Source organism: Meriones unguiculatus, chromosome 8, assembly GCF_030254825.1.
Source record: "Meriones unguiculatus strain TT.TT164.6M chromosome 8, Bangor_MerUng_6.1, whole genome shotgun sequence".
Lineage (NCBI taxonomy): Eukaryota > Metazoa > Chordata > Mammalia > Rodentia > Muridae > Meriones > Meriones unguiculatus.
The window spans coordinates 25,901,569-25,928,604 of NC_083356.1; the positions used below are offsets into that span (position 1 = coordinate 25,901,569).

Here is a 27,036-nt window from a genome sequence, read left to right on the forward strand (position 1 = left end):
GCCTGTGTGTTCTCCACACCAGGGTCCCTCTCGGCCACTGTGCTGTCAAGAGCTTCCTTTGAGTACATCATCCTGTGTGCTTGGTTCAAGGTCCACGTCCCAAGACGGCATATGATGAGTTTAAACCAGGGGAGTGAACTAGGGGTGGGGCCAGGCCAGGCCAGGACATGAGAGGGAGATCTTAGCAAAGTCTGGGGCTGGGTGCTTGCTGAGGATGCAGGCAGACTGAGAGAAAGTCCTGGTATAGGAAGAGTCATGTATGACTCGCTTTGGTTGAGTCATACACGCTTACTCCCAGTAGCCCATGTCCACCTTCCCTTTCTCCCATTTTGATCTTTGTCCACCGGGCGTTAAGTATGCCCCACAGAGAGATGAGCAGAGGAGCTTCTGAGAGAATCCTTGCACCTCGGCAGGGCCTGGGTTGCACCAGCAGATACGGAGGACAGGTAAGGTCCATGGGAGTGTTGGCTGAGAAGGAGTGGCCAAAGCCCAATGCTCACTGTGAACTCAGTAAGGCTCAGCCAGAGAGGCCACTCAGAACTCGGAAGTCCTCTCCTGAAGCTCCAGGAACTCCAGGGAGGGAGAAGAGGAGGATGTTAATGGGATGCTGCCTCTAGCCTCCCCCATCCTTGAGTGAGGTGCATATGGTGTTCCCAGGAAGCCATAAGGAACCCAGCAACACCTCCTCTGCTCAGGGACAGCTGTGTGTCACTGTCCCACCCCATGTCGGCCTCCTTACACCCATCTGGTCCCATTTCCCAGCAAGGCCGTGGTAGTGGTGAGGGGAAGCCCCTGGGACCCCATGGTATTTGTGTGAACCCATGCAATGTCCACTGAGATTTGGAAGGGGTGACTGACTGTCCTGAGGTTCCATACCTCTAAGTTCACGACCTCAGATAGCAGCTTCTAAGGCACCCTAATTGACCTTAGACGTTCCAGGATCCAAGACCATTAATTTTAATGAATTTCCCAGTAAGCTCTGGGCACCCGGAACGAGTCAGAATCCGAGGTCCCTGAGTCACAGGGTTCCGGAGGAGACTCTGAGGTGCAGGGAGAGAAGGTTTGGAATCCACGTCAGTGGTGATGAGCTTGGGTGCTGTCTTTCTCTTCGCCTAGCCCTTATTTGGAGGTGCTTCCGCTGCGTGGGGTGCTGGCTGGCACATTTGCTAGCTACTCAGAGTTCCTCCTGCCTGGTTATTTTTAGGGCCTGACAAAGGGGAGCCCGAAGCTTCTCGACTACCCAAGAAGCTCTGAATTAAAAATCCAGGGCCCTGGGAGTCTCTAGGAACTCATGGCCCCAAGAGGAAACCTTGGACCCAGAGGGGTCATGGGAGGCATGGTGAAGAGCAGGCCTGACCTCCTCTCCCTGGTCAGCCCTGGGTAGCCAAGGAGGCAGCAGACGCCACTCTTAGCAGGGTTGCTCTACACAAACCCAGCTGGGACCCTTAAAGGGCAGGTGCTCTGAAGCCAAGTCTGAGGTGCCTCCAGAGTCCTCAGGAGGCTGATTCCTTGGGACCAAGGCACTAGCAAGAATCTGAGGGCACCATAAAGCAGGACCCACAGAACTTTACATGTAAGCAGACTACTTGGGCACCTCTGTCCATGCAAAAAGCCAAGGTCTGGTTGAGCCCAGGTGGGAGCAACAGTTACCGGACCTTTGGGGGGGGGGGTTCATCAGCTGCCTTATAACCTCATGGACATTCAGGAAGCCATGAGGAGCTGGTTCTCAGCCCTCACGTCCAACAGAATCTCACTTCCCAAGGCCATCACAGAGAGAGATGAGGGTTGGCTAAAAAGGAAATTCTATCTAGCCAAAGATTCTGGAACAAGTCCTAGAACCAGTAACATCCTGTACATTTGCTCCCATCAGGGGCCAGCCATGGGAAGCAGGGCCTGGGGAAGAGAATGGGGCACAGGGGCAAACTGAAGGGTGGACTTTTCCAGGGCAGCGGGAACCCTCATATGATGGAGCACGAGGCAAACAGGTTAGACGTGGAGGGCTTGCTCATAGTGAGTCTCTTTTCCAGGTTGGGGCCAGAAAGTGGACGAGAGGTCATTGTAGAGCTTTGCCATGAAGGTCTCCAGCTTATCTACAGGCAAGGCATCATGGGAAGGACTAGAGCACCTCCAAGGCCCCAGGTGGTAATGAACACAGATCAGGTAAGGAGGGGCATCTTCCGGATGGTAGGGGTGTGGGTGTTGATATGAACTCAGTACTTGCCGGCAGCTGCTTCCGCTGGCAGCGCCCCAGCTGATGCAGAAACTCGCTGTCCTCATGTGTCTTTTTTCCTTCACATTCCCGAGTCCACAGGAGTCAGGAACCAATGGACTGTAAAACCCAGGTCCGAATGCCGTCAGCACCTTTACTTTCCACAGAGATCACTGTAGCTACTGTCTTCGGCACCACCAGGACAAATGTCAGTCACAACCATCACCACCACCAGGATGACCACCAGCATCACCACCACCCCTTACCTCACTGGCATCATCGCCACTACCAACATAACTGTCTATTGCTGTTTCACTATTGCTGTTTTTATCTCTACCACCGTCATCATCACCTCATCGCCAACACCGTCATCACCAACCTAACCATCACCATTTCTATCACTCTCCCCATCAACATCATCACCATCCTCACCATTACAGCTATCACCTCACTAACATCATTGACACTACCATCATGACGTCACTGTTATTACTGTTGTTAACCTTACTAAATCATTCTCATAACTATCACCATCACCAACCCTATCATCACTCTCCCTCTCCCAACTGTCATCATCTCATTCCCCCTCATCACCGTAAACCCTCCAGTTCTGTGTCTATAAACCAAACTGTCACCACTGACTTTAGCCCCACTGTGTTTCAGTCATAACGGTGACCACGATTGTCTGAAGACTCACATCTTCGAAGAGAAGGTAGGTACTAACAATGGCAGGTTGAGGGAGGCAGAGAGTACTCTAGCGTTCACTTGTGACAGGTTGATAAAAAGGGTGGCCTGCGTAATGAGAGACTAGGACAGCCAAGTCATGCAAGGAGGGCCTGGGAAGATCCTTCTAGAGGCCCAGCCATCTGTGGTCTTGTGGTGGCAGCAGCAGGTAAGGATGGTGTCGGCGGCCTCAGGAAAGACAACCTTTGGGGGAGCATCCAGGAACAGGTGCCAGGAGAGCCAAGTTCCAGGCAAAGCCCTTCCTGGCCTGTAAGGCACCAGAAGCATCTTCTAATCACTCCCGAGTCTGGCTCTTTGCTATAGATGGGATCATGGCCCTGCTTATCAGGTTTTAGGAGCACAGCACCCCAAAAGATTGAGGGAGAGAACAGGGACCTGAAAGAGGTTCATGAGAAGGCTCCTGTCCCCAGAAGGCTTCTGGGCCAAAAGGCAACACTCAGTACAGGGCTCTGCTTGGAATGTGCAGGGAAACTGCTGGAGTGGGGCCCGCTGGAGCAAGGCTCGGGGTGCTGATGAAGTAGGGCGTTCGCTGGCCTGCTTCCTATGCCAAGGCCAGAAGTAGATAGCAATTTCTGTTATGAGTCACTCTAGGAAGAGGTGGTGGAATCCTGGACAGCCACGAGTCCTAGCATCTCTTAGCCCAAATGTTCCTCCAGAGGGAGGGCCTGCAGGGGAGGAGCGAGCTGCCTCTGGGCACCCCCTGCACCATGACAGAGCTTTGACTCCAACAGTTGCCACTGTTCTGAGCCTCTCCTCTCTCCTCAGGGTGTGAGGGGCTAGGCTACTCCTTGTCGCTTGTGTTTTGTTGTGTGTGGTGTTGGATGGGCAGGGACAGGGAGGTTAGAGAGCTGGCTAAGGGTGCTTGGTCACTCCATGAGAACAGTGGTAAGTCAGTCTGAGCAGAGTTCTGCCCTCCAGACCCAGGCCTGGCCGGTATGCACATTCTATCTTCATAGGCAGGGTGCTGGGACCTCAGGGCTTTCTCTACTTGCACCCATCGTCCCTCCCAGCTTCTTTCATTCTGTAATAGTCAGGGGTGAGGAGGAGACCATGGCCACTCAACTCACAGGAAGCCCTCCAGTCCTGGAAGGTAGGGCTTCTGCGGCCCAGACTGTTGTGCATTGTGAGTGATATTCCAAGTAACCTGCAGGAGGCGCTGTGATAAGGCTCAGAAGCCTTCCATTGCAGAACGTAGGCACTGGTGCCCACAGTTCACATTAGCCCCAGCATATGGTCCGGGCTGGACCATATTTGTGTGTGTGCGTGCGTGCGCGTGTGCGTGCGTGCGTATGTGTGTGTTGTTTGGTTTTTGTTGGTGGTGGTGTTTATTTTTTGCTTTATTGTTGTTGTTTGTGTTCTGTAGCTAGGGTCTCTGCTGGGCACTATATACCCTTCTCTGGGCATCTGTGGACGTGTCATTCCTCACTTACCATTCACCCAACTATGTTTGTGCACCCAGGGTTATGCGTGGCCATCACAATTACCTGAGCTCACTGTGGTCACTAGACCAACAGGCACTATATCCCTATCCTGTTTCTGCCTGTTAAAAACGGTGCTTGGGAAGGGAGGACACGCCACAGCAAAGGAATGAAGGGAGAAGATTCAGGCGAGAGTATAAATGGAACCCGGTCAGGGTTGTACTCCTTTCCCAGCTCTAAGCACTTTCTTTGGGGTGTGAGCGGCAAATCATGCCTCTCAGGGCCAATGGTCTACATCTGGGTTCCAGCTCATGTTGCGGTCTGAAGGAGAGGCCTGAAGGGTTCTGTCGGCTGAGGTCCAGGTTTGTGCAGTCCTAAAGTTCTGGGAAAGGAGGGCCCTCCTGGCTTCCCAGCCAGACCCCTTGAGTGGCCTAGGCTGCCCCCTGCTGGAATTTCTGGGAAATTCAAGAATGCTGATGATCCAACCTTGTCACATTCCCTCACCACCCCAAGTTCACCCCATGAATAGATAGGTCCATCATGGCCTGGGGACTTAGTGACATACAAAAGGAGTCAGTACTGAGCTGTACAAAACAGTGGAGCAGGCATGTGAAGATGGGCTCAGGTGAAAGGGGAACCCTAGAGCCCAGCTACACCCCATTTTTTTTCTTTTCTTACCACTTCAAGTAGTTTTTAATGTTGGCATCTGTTAACTCTGTCCTTCCCAGGTGACTTGGGGGAGGCAGGGAGTCTAATGCTCCTGAGGTGGAGAACTGACACTGACGTAAATCTAGCCTCATAGGACCATGTAGAAGGCAGGCACCTAGGGCAGGGCAGGGCCAGAGCTACCCGCCTACCACTGAAGAGGAGTCAGGCTGCTACAAAGAAGAAAACAGACCACAAAGGTGGGTTTTTAATTCTTTTTATTGAAGAAAAGAAAAGGAGAGAAAAAATAGATTCCCCACCCCGCTTCTTTCCAGAGGGGTCTCAGTCCTGCCCCTGGGGGTCTGGGTCAGGACCATGCTCCGCCTGGGTCTGAGAGGGGCCCAAGGTCCTGGAAGGGAGTGAGGGGTCTGGCTGCTTCCCAAGGGGTAGGGGTGTCTAAAAATCGGAGCCAGGCTGGTGGGCCACAGGCAGTCCTCTGCAGCGGTGGCTGAGGTGGGCATCCTGGCGACGCTGGCCACACCAGGCCTGTCCATGTCCACAGCCGCCCGCCTGCCTGCCCGGGCTTGCCCAAGGAGGGCAGAGTCTGAGGCACCATCTGGCCTCTGGAGCCCTGTGCCCGCGGGCCATGCCACCTCCTGTCCTGTGTCTGGCTCTGGTCCCAGCACCGCGGGCCCTCTGCCTGGCCGCCTCTGAGCGCCCTGAGGCCGGGGCTGGACCCGGCCGTCACCGCGAGCGCATCCGTGCCCGTCCTATGGTGGAGCGGGCAGAGCAGCATCCCACCTCCTGGCCCGGTGCGGGGCCACGGCCCGCCCGCTCAGACCTCGGTCTGGAGGTCAATGATGTCCTGGCCAACCAGTGGGATGGTGGCACCCGCCTTCTCCCACTCCACACTCCGCAGCTCCAGTGGAGAAGGGGGCAGTGGTTCCAGCTCCTTCTTTACCCAGGCGGGTGTCCCGTGGGGCTTGCGGAGGCTCTCCCAGGCCCTTTTGTTGGGAGTCTGCTGCTTCTCTGGCTACTCAAGGCCAAGAGCGTAGGCAGGGCAGAGGCGAATGGGAGTGATGCCATGGGAGAGGAGGAAGAAGAGAAAGGAGGGCTCTTAGAAAGGGGATTCCCAGAGAGAGCAGCCACCCATCATCCCACAGCCCCTGTCTTGGCAGTGGCTGCAGTTCCCATGATGGGCTCAGTGCTGTGGGGAAGGACAGTCTGGAACCTGCCAGATGGATACCCAGGCTCGGGATCCTCCTGCCCCACCCATTTGCATGTCGGAGAAGAGACAGATAGCACAGGGGAAGGCCAACCAGAGAACCCAGTGACTGGGGATGCGTAGAAGGTGGACAGAAGTCCATGGTGGCTGGAGCAGAGCCCACCCTCCTGACCTTGCTGTCAATGCCTGGCACTTCCTTCTCCTTCTCAGCCGCATGCTGCAGCTTCCGGTTCAGGTCCTGGAACATGTCCTGGTGCCGCTTCCGTGTGTGCATGATCTTCTGTGGGTTGGGGCCACGAGTCCTGAGCCAGGATGGGCATCCACAGCCACCCCTTTGTCCCACTTGACTGTTGGCCCCCCAGCTTGAGCCCCTCCCCAGCCCCCACTTGCCGAAATGGCCCTAGTACCCAGCCTGTCTGTCCAGCGAGAGGCAGCTGCACTTACCTCAAAGTCCAGTTCTGCGTACCGTGACTTCCGCCGCTGCAGGAGAAAGGGGTTGTGCTCATGGTCAACGCGTTCCCTAAAACTTCCTAGACCTCAAGTCCAGGCCCTCTGGCCTGAGAATTGGGGAGACACCAACCTGTCTTTAAGGGGCATGGTGAGGGTATACCAAGAACCCAGGCTTCCTGTTCCCTAGGGACAAGGCCCAGCTCTGGGTTTGGAGAATGTGCCGAGACCAAAGGGAAACCCCCTGACGACAATGAAATGTGAATGGGGTATCAGAGGCCGTACCCCAAGTTCTCTGTGGGAAGCGAGGTCTTCCCTCCCTGCTCTAGGCCTGTTGGCCCTTGCCCTCCCTCAGTGTCCAGCTCAGCCAGGCCACCCTGGTCAAGATCTGACCATGGGACCACATGGTTGGACCCCCAACAGCAAACTCAGGGTGCTGGCTGTACCCAAGAAGATGAAGGCGAGGTGGTGGCACATCCTAGGGTGGGGCAGGGGTTCCCCTAAGGGTCTTATCCTGCCCTCAGTCTCACCTCCTAAAGGTTGACAAGGCGGGGGGGGGGGGGGGCATAAGCACTAGGCTGACCACAGACTGTTGTTATGTGTTACCAACTATGAAATGGGCCGGATTGCATAAGGATCCTGTCCCTGAGCCAGCCCTACCCATTTCTAGCATGCCCAGAGCCTACAGGGCAGGGAAGTACCAGCCCTTGGCTGGGGGTCCACCCATCTCTGCCTCTGCAGACTCTGAACCACCCTCACCTCTAGGGAGCTCACTGACAAGGTGGCCACGTTCTCATTCTTGGTCCCAGCACCTGAACTGGGTCCCGGGTGGGCCGCAGGCTCCCCTGTGTCCCCAAGGCTGGGAGGTGCAGGCTCCAGGGTGGGTGGTGGGGGTAGGGGCTGTTGGGGTGGAGGGGGTGGTGGAGGGGGAGGGGGAGGGGGCTGGACAGGGGGCACCTCCGGGGGTGCACCACCTGGGGGCTCACGGGCAGGTGGGCTGCGGGTGGGGAAGCTGGCATCAGGCGCCATGCTGAGGTGGATGAGACGGGTTTGGGGCATCTGGTCAATGTTTATGCTGTACTTGGGTTCCTCCTTGGGTTTGGGCCGGAGTGTGGCCGTGGCTGTGGGCAGGATCACGTAGCTCGTGTCCAGAGCCTTCTCCTGGGCCCGGCTCAGCTCTGAGTCCAGTTTCTTGAAGATGTCCCCGTCGCCAATAAAAGAGGACTTGGGGGCCTTGTCCTTTTTGAGGGTGAGTGAATGGTTGGGGAAGTCAGGCAGTGGCCCACCGGGGTAGCGGGGTGAGCCATGCAGGTGCAGCTTGGACACATTAGCTGGCAGGCTGTTGAACGTGGGGGGTGGGCCCTTGGCCAGCTTCAGCTTCTCCTCTTCAGGCAGTGACGGTCGCTTGAAGGTGCCTGTGATGGTGGCTGTGCGGCAGGCTGCAATGTCTTTGTTCAGCACTAATGGGGAGCATCGGAAAAGACGGCAGATAGGAAAAGGGGGTCAGAGTGTCGAGGATGGTCTGCAGCAGCAGGGGCTCAGTCTAGCCGACACTGCTGCCACCCTGGCCTCCACCCACAGCAGCCCTGGACATCCACTCCAGACACATGCTGGCACTTGGGCAGCCAAAAATTCCTTTGCCTTTTCTAATGAGGCTGGCCTGTGGGGGTCCTCTGGTCTGCCTCCCAAGGCAACTAAAGATTGCCACTCATTCACAGCCTACCATGGCAATTCTGAAAGGCAAGTGAGGGCGCCCTCTGCTGGAAAGCACAGCGGCGAGGTACCTCCAGCTGGAAAGAACAGCCTCTTCCAATGAGCGGCCCCTTCTTTCCCCTCCAGTATTCCTGGCACACGCGGGCTTGCGGGAGGGTGTGCTTGATTGGCATAGACACATCAGTCCTAAGTACCACGAGGCCTAGCACATGAGCCCAACCCCTCTGAAGGGTTCTCCCCTGCTTTGACTGTCCTGAGCCTTGACAAGGCCCCTTTTCCTGACGTTTCCACCCTGTCACCTCTCTTGGGTTAAACATCTCAGGCTGTCCAACATCTGGCCTGAGCTCCAGCTCACCACACATCCCACCTGTCACTTGCCCATCAGCCCAGCTCTACCGGTCAGGAGAGAACCCGACTAGCTCACAGCAATGTCACAGCCCCTCCTTAAGGAGCCTGGCCCAGGTCTGCACACTGCCAGTTCTGGTCACGCCTAGCTCACACAGCCTTGGGGCCCACCAGCAGCTCTTGCCAGCTCATCAACTACGATCGCCCGCAACATTGCAGATTCCCAGGCCATAGCTCCCTAGCCCTCCCAGCTCACCTCCAATGATGACGTTTGGCTCTTCCATTCTATCACCCAGTGTTTTGAATAAGAATTCAAATACAGAGGCTCGTGCACTTGAATTCTTAGTCCTCAGGGAGGGACACTACTTGAAAAGGATTAGGAGGTGTGGCCTTGTGTGAGGACTTGTGTCACTAGGGATAGGTTTCAAAACCCCATTGCAGGCCCAGAGTCTCTGCCTATGGATCATGATGTAGCTCTCAGCTACTGCTCCAGTGCCTGCTTGCAGGCCATGATGCTCCTCACCACGGTGCTGGACTAAAACTCTGAAACTGTAAGCCAGCCCCCAACTAAATGCTTTCTTTTATTAGAGCTGCCTTGCTCATGGTGTCTTCACAGCAAAAGTATACTGACTAAGGAAGCCAGCACTGTCCTCCTCCAGCCCTTCTTCAGCACCCCAGCAGTGGACCAGCCATCTTTCCTATCAATTTGTATGCCCCTTTCCAAGGGTCAACACCTCGCCCTGCACACGACTCATCCCAAGCCCTTCTAGCAGGAACTCTGCCCCACCGTGGACATCTATACGCAGGCACCCATTGTGTGCCCACCAGCCACATCCATCCAGCCCATAGCACTGTGTGCTCTAAGAGGCACAGCTGGGTACAGGGAGCCTGGAGCACACTACCAGGGCTCAGCCAGCCCCCAGCCCCTACTGCCGGGGTCATCTCTTGGGTAGGCTGCGGAGCTGGACCTTTGACGACCAAGGAAGGATTTTTCCATCCCAAAGTCACCTCCTTCAGGAATTCCACTCAAAACAGCAGCTGACATTCCCCACTTGGGAAGCAGATGGAGCAAAGGCAGATGGCCCCTCCACAGCCAGAGACTGTCTGCCATTGCCCTAGACCCTGGTTCACAGGGGCTATGGCCTGACAGTAGGAACATGGGGGGAGGCAGAGTACCTTCTCAACTCTGCTTCCAGGAAGCTCAGCTTTAGCTGGGACCCCCAGTAGCAGTTCCTTTCTCTTACTTTCTCCCTGCTCCACAGAAATCTCGCACTCTCAAAGCGCAACCTGCCCATCCACCACCCCAGGTTAACAATGAAGAAACGAAGACAACACAGAACATGGGTGCTTGGGGGGGAGGGCAGGCAGGAGGCAGGTGACAGTGAGTGTACAGACAGAGGCAGGAGCAGGGCTGGGTCGCACACTCTGGCCCATCTGCTCTGCCCTATGAGGGAAGAACGGAGAGACAGACAGGTGAGGGGCTACCAAAGATGGTCCCAGCCCAGCATGGGCTCCACAACAGCTTTCTGGGGCTCCCTCAGTCACACCCACAGGCCTCCTGACGCCCTTGAGGAGGAGGAAGAGGGAGCCCAGGCTGGGCCATGTGGCAGCAGGTGTGGGATGGGGACAGGTAAGGCACACAAATGCTGGGAGTAAAGAAAGAAGCAGATGGGCCGACTGGCCACCATGGCTCTCACCTGTCAGGCGCTCACCTGATCTACAGGCCAGATCCACATCCTTCTCAAAGTCGGTCTGCAAGACAGAGACCGAGGGCGAGATGAGGGCAGGATTGGGAACAGGTGGGGCTGCAAGCTGCAGGGTAGTAGGAAGGGGGCCACTAAAGCCACACCCACACCTCAGAGGTCACAAATATACCGACACTGTCACCAGTAATCCCAGACCACACTATGAGGGGCCACATGGTGTGGCCATGCATCTGTACAGCTTGTCTGTGCGAGCATGGCTGTGGCCGTCAGCATTCACATGCATGTGTGAGCTGTGTTTCCCTGTGTTTGCGGTGCCTTTGCCTTTGTGAGTGCAGAGGAGGATGCTGTGTGGGCATGAACATGTATGTTGAGGGGAGCACTGTGTGACTCACACACGAGTCAGAGCTTACTTCGACGAATTCATGTGAAGGCGCATCCGCACATGTTTCTCCATGCATGTGTTTGTATATGCCTGGAGGTGCGTGCGATCAACCATGCGTGCTCTCCCTCCAAGGCAGCACGGAGCAGCCGGCCTCTGCCCCTCTGGCCATGCTCCCCCAAAGCCATGCAGCCACCAGGGCTTCCAGAGCCTCTGCCATTCCATCCAAGACAGACAGCAGGGGACAGACACAGACCTGGGCCAGCACCAGCCTCCCCTAGAGCAGAGACATGGTCCCCCCTGCATCTCTGAGGACAGCAGCTGGGGAGGCCAGAGTGGTGACCCAGGACCACCTTAGGAGCTTGGGTCTACAAGACCCATCCAGAGGCCACAGGGCTCCAGGGGGGTCAGTCTGGCCTTTAATCTCAAACTGGAGGTCTTTCCCTGAAATGCAGGAGCCAAGATGCTGGGAAGGTGGCCGTCTTCCCCTGAGGTCAGAGGTCAGGCCAGGAGAAACATCAAGAGGAGGGAAAACAGTATCCCCCAAACGACAAAGTTCCTGTCCAGCTGACACCCTCTAGATGACAAAGTTCCTGTTCCCTCTAGATGGTGGCACTGACGCCCAGAGGATTGGCTCTGTGTAGACACCACCCAGAGATGCTCCCCAGTGCCTCACCCCTGGGTGTGCTGGACACTTGGGACAATGTACAGGTGATGCCAGAGGGGCAGGAAGTTGGCCAGCAGAGCCCAGGGGCTCAGCTCAGAGGCTGCTGTGCCTAAATCCCGTGGCTGAAGCATTCTGCATGAGTTAACTCACAGTTGACTTGTGCACAGTTCAGGAAGGGCCAGCTTTGAGGAAGTCGAGAATGCACACCAGCCTCCACCCCCGCCCCCACCCCCAACTCACCAACAGCCTGTCCCAGCTCGAAACACTGGATCAAGGATTTTAGTTGGCCTCAGTTTCCCCAACACAAACTGAGGTCAGAATTCATCTAACAGGGCTGCCAGAAGCCAGCAGAACTCCAGGCACAGGGAGAACCTAGAGGTCCCTAAGGGGACAGCTTGTATCTCCAGGCAATCAGTCCTACCATGAGCTGGGCATGGCCATTCTGGAAGGAGCCCCCAGAGTCCCCGTTGCCCTCCTCTTGGCGGTCTACTACACGGCACTTCACAGCATCCTGGACCTGGAGGAGGGAAAGGAGGTCAGCGGGGAACCATGGCCCCACACAGCACCTCTGCAAGAAGCCTCGTTGGAGCACAGTAGCGCCTCTCCTGCTAGGAGGACAAAGGAGATAAGATGAAGACATTCGGAGTTCCTGATGCTGGGAGGGAGCTGCAGACTCCACTGGCTGGAGGAAGCACCTGGCTTCAGGTCCAGCTTGCACCCCAAACACCCATCCTAACTGCTGGTGATGGGCTGTACTGGCAAGGCTTCGGCCAGCATAAATCTTGGCAAGTAGCACCAGGAGGAAGTGGCCCAGGATGATCAGCGTGAGGAAGGACACGGGATCAAGCACCCTGAGGTCTAAGCTCTGGACAGCAGTGAGGTGATGGGATCTGCATCAAGAACCACACAGAAGGGCTGAAGCTGGCTTCGTGTGCTCATCCTACCCAACACGGAGCTCTGGGCCCTCTGGATACTGTTCGAATCTCAACTTCCTGACCACAGGCATTGTGCAGATTCCACAACTAGGGCCAGATCTTTGGGGGATGTTCTGCTCTTTTACTGACATCTGTCCTGCTACCTTCCTGGAGTTGCCTTCTTTGAGCCAGCTGGTCCCCTGGATCTCACCTTCCAACTGATCTTGTAATCTTTCTTCTTATCTTATATGCTGGGCAGGAGACACCTCACTCTCGCTGGCCTAGCTCTGAAGTTGCTGTTCTGGAGTTAGGAATGCTCAAGTTCCTTCTCTGTGTACAATGCCCCTGTTCCTCACACACAGGCCACTGCTCATCTCGTAGAAGCCAGGACAGCGAGGGAGGAGCAGAGGGCAAGAGTGTGACTTCAGAGCAGATCAGTGGCCTTAGAACACGAGGCCAGTGGGCTGCCTGTGGGCTGAAAGTCATAGTACCGTGGTGCTATCGAGAATTGTGGATGCAGTGCTTAGGTGGCCAAGGTAAGTGGGCCCAGAAGTCTCTTTTCTCCCTGGAAGCTGCCACGGTTCTTGGTGGCTTCTCAAAGTAGCTTCCTACAGCTGAGTGACACAATACTAGGGAGCACAGGGAGGTGGAAGGAGGGTTCCTTTGTGGGAATATTTTTGTAACTTCAGGCAGTCCTCATTTTCCCAGGGTGCTCCTCCAGAACCTCCCTAGAGAACAGTAGGATCTGGACTCCTCGCTGCCTTCTGTCACCTGAGGTCCCCACCCTGGTTCCGCAACTACAGTTGACGATGTCTTCTTGTACCTGCTGCTTTTCGAGTCCCTCAGCAGCAGCATTCTAGAAGGTTCTGAAGAGAATGGAGGCAGCAAGGCTCTGGGCACCAGCAGGTTCCTTCTAGGCCCCAGCCATGTCCTGGCTCCATTTGGAGCCTAGGTTGGTCTATCAAGGTAAGATGCACTTCATCCACAGAGCAGCCTCTCTGAGGTCAGGACAGTTAGCTAGTCTCATTACTGCCTCTTGCTGGTGGCCATGAAGACATAGTTGTTTAGGAAGCTTATGTTCTCACCTTCTGAAAGGTTCTCCCCTTCTGAAATGCTAGAAGGATCTAGCACTGGCTCTCCTACTCTGCCCTGTCAGTGGCAGACCTCCCATAGCTGATGAGGTCTCCTCCAAAAGGGGAGCCATTCCCAACATCCCTGGCTACATGCTGGGTCCTAGGCCCAGGACGCCCACCTCTCTGCGCAGAATGCAGTGTACCATCACGATGACGAAGCCCTCCAGCGAGTCAAAGACAGCAAAGAGGATCTGGAAGAGGGCGGAGCGGCGGTCGGTGACGGCAAGCACAGCAGACATCCAGGTCAACGCCAGCAGCGGCAGCACCACGCAGGAGCTCCACAGGGAGGCCCTGGGGATGGAGGGCATCAGGGCGGCCCCATGGGTGCTCCACCTCTCCTGAGGATATCCCTTTCCCCCATCCCCAGGCCTGAGGGCTTGGAAGGGACCCAGCAAAGTAGAGGAGCTCTTTGGGAGAGAACTTGGACCCTGTCCAGAAGGTGACAGAAGGGAGACAGACAGGAAGGGCACAGGGACGAGAGAGATTCATGGAGCAAGGCAGCCCCTGATTCCATCTTCCAGGCCCTGGGCCCTGGATCTAGAGATCCAGGGTCCCAACTGCAAGACAAGATGGCTGTGGGGGGACAGGAGTTGGGGGAAGGTACTGAGAGAAGGAGAGAGAGAAACCGCGAGGGAGAGACAGGACAGACAGTGGACAGTTGGACAAGGCCAGAGGGTCAAAGGAGAGACCAAGACAGAGAGAACAGACACGAAGGGTGTTCTTCCTCTTCTGGAGCTGCAGTTACCCTCCCGAGCCTTAGAGCCGTCCTGTGGCCCTGACCTGAGCCACCCCTGCCTTCAGACCTCAGTCTCTTCTTGGAGCACCAGGCTGGCACAGGGAGTCTAACAGCCTGAGCCCTCCATCAGTACCTGGCCTGCACGTCTACCACCAAGCTTGTCCCCATGCTCAGGTGGAGACATGATACTGCCTCAAGGTTGTGGGATACATGAGTGCCTTGACTCCAATCTCAGTACCCCTGTGGTTCCCAGGAGCCACTGTTGCTTGTCGGTAGCCCCTGTCATTGCCAGAATTCAGGGGTGACATCAGGAGTATTTGTCCCTCCTCTTTTAGGGGAGGCATCCTGTTGTCCCTCCCAAAGGAGCAGATGAGAGAAGGGGACAGCATACAGAGTGCGATCTAGGGAAGTGGAACTATTGGGACAGGCTAGAGGATCTGAGGGCCCAGTTAGGCAGAGCCCCACCAAACCGAAGAGCAGAGCCCTGGCAAGGGTCCAATGTAGGGTCTGGCCTTGCAAGGACACAGCCCTCCTCACCTTCCTGGCCTCTGAAGCCATATGGCTGGCTACAGTTGCCCTCTACCATGGCCTCTTCTAGGCCTACCTTTGTGCCTTCTGAAGCCATGCTATGCTGACCCCAGGAGTCTCCCTGCCCTCAGCGATGGCTATCACCACTTGGTGAACATAGGAGCTTTCTGTAGCCAGGGCACTCAGGACTGGCTCTCAGAGCCCTGTGCAGCCCTCTGCCGGCTCATCTTCCCCAACTCAGGCCCAAGCCGTGAAACAACCTTGATGATCCATGCCTCCCTCAGTGCCCTGAAATACGGGCTCCTAAACTGTACCTTATAGAGCTCCACTTCCAGTCAACTATGCAGTCTATCATCCCCTTCACAGGAGGAACCCATGTGAGGCACAAAGCCCCAATTCCTGGGTCCCTGCTGACCCCACCCGTACTTTTGGATGAAGGATGAAGTGGAGCCTCCTTGCACAGTGCCAGCAACTCCACCTCCCTCGCCTATGGCTGCAGAAGCCAGCAGTACCCTCCCGCCGCCTGCTGTGAGCTCACCAGTCCCAGAGGCTTAGAACAGAACAATGGCAGGCTGGCCCGCTAGTAAATCACTTCCTGTCACTGGCAGGACCTTTCTCAGCTCTAGACTTGTTCCCACCACTGCTCTGGGCCCACTAACGTCTCCCCTATCCTTCAAAGCAGACATTCTTTGAGCAGGACCCCTGACACTTCATGTCACCTGTTTCTGATGTAGGAACAGAGTTCCCCATCAGCAGACCCACCTTGGCTTCCCACAAGGTCAGCTCTGCCATTTCTCTACCAGGCCACCAGTTTCCAAATCATTTCCCCAGGACCCCTGAGGAACAGGAGTCTATGCTCCCTAGTGACTCAGATAACCCAGGGCAGAAGAAGAGCTATAGTGAGGCCTGGGTGTCACCACTTTTAGCTGCTGCTGACCTTTGGGATCCTGACCCTCAGCTGTTTGGCTCAGGCTGGACCTCTACCCAGAAAAACTGCTGCTCCAAAAGATGGGCTCCAGGGCTCACAGCAGTGTGGGATCAGCATGGGAACAGGCTAGTCTACCTGCCTGGTGCCCAAACCATACATCTCTTCTCACCTACCCAGCCTAATATCTTCCTGAGAAACCAAGAGTCCTGTGTTCCAGTGTCTGCACAAGAGGGTTAGTGCTTGGGGTCTCTGCTGTTGTTACTGCTGTGACCTGAAGGAGGCAGGGGCCTGGACAAGATGACTTTTGGAGTTGGACCTTCTACGCTGAGCTCCACCCACCCAAAACATAACTATGTCACAGCCAAGTCAGGGGATCAACACGCCTTGGGCTTAGTATCCTCTTCTCACGGTTGTACCTTCCTGTGCACCCATGCAGACACACAACACATATACTCACAGGGGATAACACATCTCAGTTACACATGCGTCTATACACATTTGCCCATTCCCAGTTACAGTCTTACAGTTACGCCCCCCCCCACACCTGCTCACCATTCACTTGCTTGCAAGTTCACACTTGCATACTTTTCCCTCATGTCCATACATACCAGTCACTCTCACTGCTATGCACAGCACACTGTCTACACACCCAGCTACCATCACAAACAGAACCTCTAATGCACACCTGCAGACTGCAAATACACTCACTCCCACACATGGGCACCCCTACTCACACTGGCACATATGTACTGTATATATATCCAACCTCTCTTAGAGGTGAGCAATGCGAATAGGTTCATACCCACCCAAACACTCATATAGACACATGCACATGACTCCAGCCTCTATCCATTTGTCTTATGGCGGTGGGGACTGCGGCCAGGTTCTGCGCCAGCATTCTTGGGGGGACTCAGGAAGCAGCAGGGAGCGGTGCAGGCCCACCCCAACTGTCCTTGGATCCAGTCCCGTTCTATGACCTTAGCTGACCCACTCCTTGCCTCCCAGGTGTTTTATATGCTGCATAGCAGGCAGGCCTTGAACTGAGAAAGACAAGCCTGCAGGCAGAGGGTGAGTAGAGGGCAGGGCTGCCTTGGAAACCCAGAGGGGGCCGCAGAAATGAAAGAAATGAAAGAAAAACATAAAAACAAATAAATGTGAGTCAGGAGAGAGCAGAGCCCATGCAGGGCTGCTCCGAGGTGGCAGCAAGGCACTAACATGGCATTACTGGTAGCGTCGGAGGTGGCTTCGGCCGCAGAGAGGACTCCGCACTCAGCACACGTGAGGGCACGCCCGAGGGGGGGCGCGGGCAGCTGACTGCAAGTGAAATCAAAGGCTGAAACAAAAGCAAACAGGTTCCCTCGAAACCGCGAGGCAAGGAGTAGAGAGGCAGCCTGAGGCTCTCAGTCATCTACAGGACCCAAGCCTGGGGCAGGGAGTAAGATGGGCAGGGCCACGGGCTGCCAGCATCTGCTGACTGACAGCACGCCCCATTCTCCACGTGTGGAGAGCAGCAAGCTCTGAAGGAGGCTTTGCTATCCTTCCTCCTCCCACATAGGCACACCAGATGTTATCGCATGGGCTGGCCTCACAAGGAGAGCAGAAATAGACAGGCTGAGCTGTATGGCAGCCCTCTCCATGAATGCCCGTGGATGTGTGAGGGAGTTGTGCATGCACACACAGTGGGTAGGCACCCACCCCCCTTCCAGTCATTGGCCCAGGACACCCAAAACTGGGGTCTGATTCCAGCTCCGCCAGCTCTCTCCATTTTCTAAAACTCTGTTTGTTCTGCTATGAGGGGATATAGACATGGAATTTTACCCCGTGGCTATTCTATGAGCAAATGGAGCAGGCCAGCGCTGGAGAGTCCAAGGGGACCTCCACACTTACACCACCAGCCACAGTTCAACCCACATGTGGTGTGGGGCTCGGACTCTGATGTCGGCCCACTGTTCTGGGGTGGACAGCAGGCTGAAGCTAGGAGCTCAGGCCCAAGCTCTCCGCCACAGAGGTACTCTAGGCACAGTGACAGAGCTCCCTAGCCCACTCAAGAGCTCTAGCCAGGGGCAGAGCCCACCAGGCACTGGGCAGAGAAGGAGAAACCAGAAAAAGAGAGACAGTGAGAGACAGAGAAAGACACCAAGCAAGACAGGCACAGGGGGGAGGGGCAGGGGTAGGACCCCCCACAAAGACACCAGCACACCAGCTGCAGGATGTAGAAGGCTGGACAGGGATGACTCTGGGCAGGGCAAGGCAAGTTTCTAGTGACTCTCCCCCACCCCCACATGTCCCTGAGCAGAGGCCGCAGTGACTCCATGTCATCCCTCACTCCCAGGACAACCCACAGAGTAGGTGCCTGAGCAGTGTGGGAGGAGCACTGTCCCACCTCTCCCTAGCTATCCTCCAGTGATATAGGCATCGGATAGGCAAGGCCTCTGGTGAGATTCAGGGAACAGGGAAGAGGCGCTCCCAGCCTGGGGTGTCCTCCCACCAGCCCTGAGCCCAGCAGGGGGACTCTCTTTGAGAAATGAGTCTTACTGTTTCTGGAGATTCTGCAGGGTCCCACCTTGTTTCGGGTCAGAGAGAGAAACTGGGGCAAAGAGCAAGGCAGAGAGCAACTGGCTAGGGGGAAAAAAGCCTTTGTATTCTATGCCCCAGTTTCCCAATCTGCTCCAGGACACCTAAACTGTCAGACTGGCTTTGGGACTTAATGGTGGGTGGGCTCTGGGTCTTTCCAGCCAAGAAGGGCAAGGTGCCAGGGCCACAGGGCCTACCCTGCCCGCTCCTTCAGCTTCTTGTCCGTGATGCCGTCCTTGGACACGAGCTTGTTGAACACCAGGATTCCGATCACCATGTTCACCTGCCGGGCAGAGGCAGGAGTGGGCCAGAGCCCATGGGTGCCCAGATCAGCAGCGGCCATGCCCAGAATGTCCACAGTCCTCCAAGGGTTACTCACGAGCCCCCACAACTCACGACCCCAGTGCTGGCCAGGTGGATTCATCCAGAGCTCTATCCTCAGTGTAGCCCTATACCACCGATGCCCTTCCCCTGACTTCTGATAATGGTGAGCTCCTAGCCCAGGGCCAATGATGGCGTCACCAGCTGATATTGGGCACCCCTTGTTCCTGATCTCCCCCAATCCCACTGACCTTCAACCCCGCCAACAATTTCCACTGGGTGCCTCCTGAGGACTTCTTAGGGTCTCAGATGCATCTTCCAAACTACTGACCAATTTACTACCCAAGATAAGAATCATTCCTAAATCCACCATCAGAGCCTCCATGCCCTGGGGCCCCTGGCACCTTGTTTCTCTTTGGTTATCTTGGCCAGGGTGTGGGACAAGGGATAAGGCCTTGCTCAAATCTTACTTCTCACCCTTACTTTCAAAGAATTCCCTAGGGCCTCTAGGTAAAATTTCCTTTTTTTAGAAAGGCTGCCATGACCCCAAGGCCTTGGCCTGGATCCACGGGGCAAAGGTCAAGGTGGGGAGATACTCTGGACGCTTATGCCATGACCAGAGGCCCAGGGGCTGACAGTTTCCATGGCTCTGCATAGTCAGGCTTCGGCACACAGGGCCCTGCGTCCTGGTGTAGCCTCATAGCTTGCTGACCACACAGCTGGGCTGCAGGTATTCTAGGCCTGCTTAGGCTCCTTCAACAGGCTCTGCTTGGCTGAGTGGTTAAGACACAGGCTCCTGTGATGTGGCCCCTGGAGCCTGTTCTTAAATGACACCTGGTCCAGCTGGCCCAGCAGCCACCTGGTCAGAGACCAGTTATATCCACTTCCGTTTGGGTGCCTTTGAGGAGTAAGTAGCGGGAATTCCTACAGCCACCCAATCGTCTCTACCCACCTACACACTCACCCCAGACTCACTGCTCACACTCTGAAGGGTCAGTTACTCCTGTGCCGCCTGTCTACCATACTGACCCGAGCCAAGCTCCCTGACCGCCTCTCCCCCACAGAGGGCAAGAGGGGGGTGACAAGGACTAGAGAGAGAGCATCTACTCCCATGCTGAGCCAGGCTGGTCTTGGCTCTGGGTCAGCCCCCAGCTAGAGCTTTGGACTCCTCTCCAAATGGGCATGTCAACTGAAGGACCAGGAAGAGGCAAGGTCCTTCTGACACCACGAAACAAGCAGCCTCAGCTCCTGGCACTCTGGGTGCTCACAGCTGTGGTGGACATGCATGACCTGAGCCAAGTCTGCTCAATCCCTGCAGCTTCAGCTGTCCATCCGTCCATCTGTCCCCACCTCCCTGTTACTCACCAAACCTGCAAAGGCCTCCTGGCAGGTATATAATCAATGCCCAAATGCCCAGGCAAGCCATGCTCCTGGAGCTGAGAGGACGATGGGGTGCCACACTGAATGACTGGAGTGGGGTGAGGGAGCTGCCAATGGTGCTGACCAGATCCCCACAGGCCAGCCAAGGGGTAGGACAGGACCCGGGGGGTCCAGCCTGGGAGGTAGGGGAGGAGAGGGGCTGGGCCAGTACCAGCACAACTGCAGCAGCTGGTCCCACGAAGGCATACAGAAGTCCCCCCTCCAGGGAGAGCCAGCAGCTGAGGAAGAAACAAGCTGTCAGTACCCAGTCCCAGGCCCAGGGGAGGGTAGGCAACCAGTGTGTCAGGGAGGAGTATATGAGCTGGGTGGCCATGAGAGAAATGGGAAAGTTTGCACACCCCTTTGTCTTCTGTGAGAGGGGCCATTTCTGGCTCTTCTCTCAGAGTCTCTAGCAGACTGTGCTTGATTTGAAGTTCCTGGCCTAGGCCACTAGCCCTATGCTCACTTGCCTAGCCCTCCACAGCCCATACCACCATCAGCCCCTGGATACCATCTGTGATACCAGTAGGAGATCAAAAACCATAGAGCAGTGTTCTCAACCTTCCTAGTGCTATGACCCTTTAACACAGTTCTTCATGTTGTGGTGACCCCCAACCATAAAATCATTTTATTGTCACTTCATAACTGTAGTTTTGCCACTGTTACGAATTGTAAGGTAAATATCTGAATGGAGACTCCTGTGGGGATCAACAACCCACAGGTTGAGAACCACCACCATAGAGGATACTCAGCATGCTGCATGCTTGTCCCCCGCTCTGGCCTGGGCATTTCTAGTCAACGCTGCTCAACACACTTCTCTTCAGATACAGGGGCTCCAAAGCCCTACCACCTACCTCCCCAGGGCTTCAGCTTAATTCAGGTCTGCTCCGACCCTCACAGCCTGCTGGTTTTTAGCCTCCTGGTTCCCATCTGGTGTGAGCCAACCCCTTAGGCCTCTGTTCCCCTTTCTAACCCCACCCCAAGCCATTTCCATTAGAATTTTTGTTCTTATTCCTGCTCTGCCCATGGAGCCCACACTGCTTGAGGTCAGGTGTTGAGGCCCCAGGGGCTTCATCTGTGAAACTGACTCACCCCTCTCATGCCCACGGGGAGGGTGCAACTGCTGCCCTCTGGGGTTATCCTCAACACTCACACATAGAGATGATGACTCCAGAGGTTCATGGCCACCAAAGTCACCCTCTGAAGAAGCAGGAGGCTCTGACGGCCCCTGGCATTCTTCTCATCTCCCTGGCCACAGGGTGGGCAGGGCATGACTGCTTAGAAGTGAAAGAGCTGCCTAATGGCCCACCCTCCCAAGGCTTGCTGATCCAATGCCAGCAGGGTGGGGCATCTGCCAGATCTGTCCCCATCTGTCCAACTCACTAGTTCATGGTGCTGTACCCCTTGGCCTTGGTAAATCCCACGGAAATGGCTACCACCAGTGCAGGGAGCCCTAGAAGAGGACCAGAAGAAAGGGGGTCAGTCCTGAAATCCCCTTCCCGCATGGGTCAAGGGACAAGCCACATGAGGGAAGACCCAGATGAGGGCAGTACTACAGGGAAGAGGGGGACAGGGGTGGGATGCCGAAGGCGAGGAGAATGCTACAGGACTGCAGATCAGAGGGCAAGACACAGCCTGTTACCACTCAATCTTACAGAAAGAGGGTATCGTTTTTTAGAGCCTGTGACCCAAGTACTATGAAATATATAGTATACTATTATTGTCATCTGAATGCTAATTGGACGGACGGGTTGGGCTGCATTTTCTGGCAACCTTATAAAAGAATGGAGGCCCAAAGGGAGAAGGCAGAATGACAAATGGAGACTCTAGGAGTGTTAGGAACAAGAAGAGGGGACAGGACAAGAATGCCAAGGACACAGATAGCCCATCATCTTATCCAAGCTGCCTGTCCCACTGAGGCTTTGCTTACCCCAGCCCACTGCATACCCTCTCTCCAGCTGTATACCCTCCCTCCTGGTCACTCACCCCAGCCTACTGCCCGCCCTCACTCCCAGCTGCCAATTTATACCCCAAGAGCCCTAACCACAGTCCACCCTCGTCTCCCAACCCCAGCTGCCCTGCTCACCCCAGCCCAGGCAGAGAAAGCGCTTGCGGACGAGCCGGCTCCGGAGGCGGCCAGTCACGGCCATGTAGGACTGCCAGGCCTCGGTGAGCACCCAGCAGAAGGAGGACAGGAAGAAGAAGTGCAGGAAGGCAGCCACCAGAGTGCACACCACCTGGGCAGGCAGGGGCCAAGGGCACTGGGCAGGGGCTCGATGGCTCTCACCCACCCACATGTGCATGCGGCAACAGATGAGAAAGAACCAGCACCCAGTGACTTTGAGACCAGCCAAGTTCCTGGGCAAGAAGCAACCTGGTCCTCACCCTGAGGTGGACCACTGAAGCCCAAGGCCTGGGGTAGATGCTCATCTTTCTCCCCCAGCTGCAAGCAAACTGGGCCCAGCAGGCCACTGAGAAGCTTTAGTCAGTTCTATCCTTTGGCAGGGCTGAATCTGAGGCCCAGGAGTCAGAGGGAGTCATACCCGAAGACTCACATCAAGTCACAGGCAAGCCCTCTGTGACTGAGTTCTGCCACGGCACACAACAATCAGTGCCCGGGGCTCAGCCTCTTCTCTGTCTCCAACACATTAGGGCGGCCTATAAAGACCCTTTCCCAAAGCCTAGCCTCTGGGTCCATTCTCCATTTGGGTGGAGAATGAGGAAGGGCATTCTAGGAAAGGCAAACAGGGGATCTACACACTGAGCTGCCCAGCTCAAGGCTGGCCAGGGTGGGAGCCCGTGATGGAGGGGCCATCTTCAACACACCAGGAAGTAGAAGGCTGTGCAGGGCAGGACAGAAGGCTGCCTACCTTGTTGCGGGTCTGAGTCTGCCCGATGAGGATGAGAGCGTTAGAGGAGATGATGGACAGGCAGAAGTTGATGAGGATGACGGACCGCTCTGAGCGAATGTACCTGTGAGAGGGGTCAGGGCCTGAGGTCAGCATCTACTAGGGACCAAGGGTCATGTAGCCTGCCTGAGAACCAGAGATCCATTTCCTCCCCCAAATTCCTGCCTCTATCATTACCATCATCACCATCGCCACTAGCACCATCATTATCATCACTATTCCCATCACTACCACCACCATCACTATACCACCATTAACACCCCCAATCATCACCACCATCATCTCCATCACCAGTACCATCACTACCGTAACCACCACCCATCATAACCCTCATCATCACTACCACAATCACCATTATTAATCACATTCATCATTAATTATTATAATCACATTATTATTAATCACCATCATCAACCACACTACTACTGCCATGACAATCAACCCCACTACTGTCATCAACAACAGCACCGTCGCTGTGGCTACCACCACCACCATCACTGCCATAACCATCATCACCCATCATCATCATGAACCACCACCAGCCACTGGGAAATGAGAACCACTCTAGTAGAGAGCAGAGGGTCCTCAACTAAGCCTTAGGGGTGGGGTGGGGGGCTGACATGCTTGAGGTAGGCATAGCCCTTATTTCATCTGTCCCCCACTCCCTGACTGGCCATTGGAACAGTCCCTGTCTGCGGCTCATAGGCATAGTGATGCCAACAGCGCTTGCTAGGAGAGGTGCTTTAAACACCAAGTTGCCTCCTCTCCACGTTAGAGTTGGATTCAGCCTCTGAGCTCCAAGCTCCAGATGCTCTGAGATCCCGAGAGGCTGGTGAGAGGGAGCCTTATGGGAAGCATTCTGGATGCTCTGCCTTTGGGAAGAACGCAGAGGGCACCTGATGCTAGAGGCCACTTAGACCGCCCCTCTCCCAGCAGTCACATCGATCTCTTGCTGTCTGACTGCAGGCAGTGACTGGCGCATCACTTTCGATTACTGGCTACCATCACACGGGGTAGAGAATTGAAATAGCCAGTCGCAGGGGCCAGCTATCACATGGGGAGCCCTAGAACAGCAGCTCTGTGTACAATGTCCTTGAACGTATGAATGTACCTCAGTGTAAACTACTGCATGGGGCTGGCTGCTGCTGAGCAGGGAAAAGACCATCGCACTGGTACATGCCCATGGTTAAACAGACCTACTGGGGCGGGGGGGGGGCATCTGTGCAGACACATCTGTGACCTGAGTGGGCTTCTAATGCTTTAACCAGAAGAGAATTCACACAATGCAAGCCTCCTATACCCACACTTGCCCGGGATTTAGTCAGGCTGTGTCACCCTAAAGCCTACACATGGGCAGGCAGGGCCTGAAGTGGACACGGGGGTTCCTGCTGATCCTTGGAGTCTTGGGATCCTGAGGCAGGCAGTTATTCCTGACCCCAGGGAGTGTATCAAGGGGTACGCAGGGATACTGACTAGCCACAGGAATCCAAGTAAGCCAAGGAAAACTGCTCTATGCACCCAGCTGGCGCCTGGGCTCATAACTGGTATGTAGAGAATGTAGTCAGGTGACAGTAGGAGTGGGGACCCATATATTCAGCACATACCCTATTCTGCCTCCATCCCCCAAGACACACAGCAATCAGGAACCTGGAGTAGAAACGGGGGCAGCACGGGACGAAGGGGTCAGCATGGTCCAGAGTAGATGGTACAAGGGAGAGAAAGGGGGTGCTGGACCTCTGGATTGCGGAGAAGGCACCTACCTCCACACAGACACATAGATGATGACCAGCATGAGAAGGGTTAGGGAAGACACGCCACAGCCCACGATGAGCGTCACAGATGGCACGGTCACCTTATCCATGTTCTGGGGAGCAGGGGAGACAAGGAGTGAGACCTGACCATGGCAAGTAGACAGAGGTCTGGCCCAGGCCCCACGGAGCCCCGGGGTGTTGTGCCCTTCCACCCCAGTTCTCTGACTTTCTCGGCTGGGAAGTCCCTAGGGGCAGTTTTTGTCCCCTGATGAGGACAAACCCTCACCAGTATAATGGCAGTCATAGGCCATGCCTGGCAATGGTCCTCACCTCCTTCACGTCACAGCTTCTTATCCCCAGGAGGCTTCACCCCACATCACAGGTAGGTTGATGGAGGCACAGACTCAAGCTTGCCCCCACAGTCAGCTCCCAGGCTGTGGCTCTGCACTACTGGGGCCCCAGGACGGCGTCTATTCCCAGCTCCCACTGTATCTAACTGGGCAGACAGCCAACACCCCTAACCCTGTGGCCACCCATCCCAAAATAAGAAGAGGTTGGAAGTGGCCTAACTAGGCTCTACCCCGAGAGTGACACAGACCGCACGCTTATCTCATCCACAGACACCCACCTACCTGATCTATACAGACACATATACTCCCGGCAGACTTGTGCTCTGGCCCTAAACACCAAGCCTGCTCTTCACACATGCTGGCCACCTACGCTCCAGCCAAACCTACTCTGAAGTAGCGGGCCCCTCTAATTACCCTAGGCCTCTGGGTCTTGCAGGAGACCTGGTGACCAGCCCTCTGTCTCTGCATAATTGTGAAGGGCAAGTGGAGACAGCACTGTATCCCTATGGTGAGGTGCTGGGCATCATTCTCCAGGCGTGAGCCCTCTAGGATCACAGCCCCATCACACTTTCCTTTACCAGTGAAGAACCTGGGTCGGAGGTGAGAAGAGGCCAGGTGGACAGGGACAGGTGGGGTTGTGGCCAGCAGATATTCCAAGGCTCTGGGAAGGTCACAGTCAATTGAACAAGTGGCTCGCACCCATGCCATGACTGAGTCCACTTTCGACCTCTGTGGCCATCTGCCTTGTCTGCCCTCATTAGACCTGGCAGCCGCCGGACACCCCTAGCCCACTTGCTTCTCCCTGTTTGCTCGGGGTCACTCACAAAAACGTTAACTCTGCAAGCCATGGGAGTTGGGAGATAGCAGCAATCTGTAAAGCAGGAGTGTCAAGAGAATGTCAGGCCTTATTAGGAGGGTCAGACTGGAGACCCCCAAGGACAAGAAATGGGCCCCAAATTGGAGAGAGGAGACAGGACCAGGCTGACCCACTGTGGGAGATCAGCTCCAATGCCAGGCTCAGTATGCCCCAGGGCCTTTGCACAGGCTGTTCCCATCACCCGTCACTGTCCCTCTGACCTTCATGTGTCTGGCTAAGAAGTCACCACCTTCTGGAGACCGTCAGAACATTCCATCTGAACCAGCCTCAGGTTCTCTGCCTGTCACTGTTCCTCAAGCACTCAGAATAATGGTTTCCTAAGTCACCAATGGCCTGCCTTGGTTGCACTTTACACAGTTGCCGTCAGTTTGCTGCCTGATGAATTCCCTACTCTGAGTCTCCACACCTCACCTCCTGAAGAGTAGCTTCTAGCCCACAACGCCAGCATCTTCCTGTTCCTGTCCCACTTTACCTACAGCTCTCAGGTACCCACACACTAACCCCACCTCAGAGACTAAGATCTAAACTCTATCATGTTTCTCCTCACCAAGAACACATGTTAAGTCTTGATCCCAGATATATTGCACTCTGCTCCTTGATCTTAGGCACACTCTGAGAACTGATACCAGCTAGACATTGAGCCTCAATCCTTGCCATAGGTGGAGCTCTGGCCATAGTCACATACTGAGTCCTGACGATGGTCACAAGTTGAACTCAGACCATGCACATGCCGAGCCCTGATCCTGGTTACACTCTGAACCCTGGCTCTACTCATACACAGAGTCCGATTCCTAATTATGCTTTGAAACATGTCCCTGATCATACTCTGAGTGTAACCATGGTTACACTACCTGACCCTGCCACACCTGGCCCCTGACCCTACTCACACACCTGCCCTCACCCTGGTCACATGCTGAGCCTTGAGTCAGGTTACATGCTGATAGTCCTGGTTACTTACACACCAGGCCTGGTCCACCACCGGCTAAGTCTGAGGCATGTCCCAGAAGCAGTGACACCGGTGACTGGCCTCGAATTCTGTTTACTATGGCCAGGCTGTGTCGGGCACCATAAACACACCGCCCGGTCCAGCCACAAAGC

At 55.4% G+C, this 27,036-nt stretch overlaps 1 protein-coding gene across 2 annotated transcripts in view; it reads right to left on the minus strand.

Annotated features, from left to right (window-relative positions):
* Window positions 1-5,277: 5,277 nt before the first annotated feature.
* The window catches only part of Adgrb1 (adhesion G protein-coupled receptor B1), a 70,912-nt gene continuing 49,153 nt past the window's right edge, over window positions 5,278-27,036 (minus strand). Inside the window, exons 19-32 of one of the 2 annotated variants that reach the window (XM_060389279.1) lie at window positions 24,721-24,824; window positions 22,922-23,024; window positions 22,138-22,288; window positions 21,435-21,504; window positions 20,224-20,290; window positions 18,509-18,594; window positions 16,953-17,051; window positions 13,665-13,836; window positions 11,920-12,015; window positions 10,444-10,498; window positions 7,448-8,148; window positions 6,686-6,721; window positions 6,414-6,521; window positions 5,278-6,049 (exon numbers count right to left, since the gene is read on the minus strand). In XM_060389279.1, the coding sequence (XP_060245262.1) occupies window positions 5,852-6,049; window positions 6,414-6,521; window positions 6,686-6,721; window positions 7,448-8,148; window positions 10,444-10,498; window positions 11,920-12,015; window positions 13,665-13,836; window positions 16,953-17,051; window positions 18,509-18,594; window positions 20,224-20,290; window positions 21,435-21,504; window positions 22,138-22,288; window positions 22,922-23,024; window positions 24,721-24,824 (2,046 nt within the window). In that variant the 3' untranslated portion in view covers window positions 5,278-5,851. The remainder of the gene's footprint in view (window positions 6,050-6,413; window positions 6,522-6,685; window positions 6,722-7,447; window positions 8,149-10,443; window positions 10,499-11,919; window positions 12,016-13,664; window positions 13,837-16,952; window positions 17,052-18,508; window positions 18,595-20,223; window positions 20,291-21,434; window positions 21,505-22,137; window positions 22,289-22,921; window positions 23,025-24,720; window positions 24,825-27,036) is intronic. The other variant, XM_060389280.1, reaches the window with a different exon arrangement.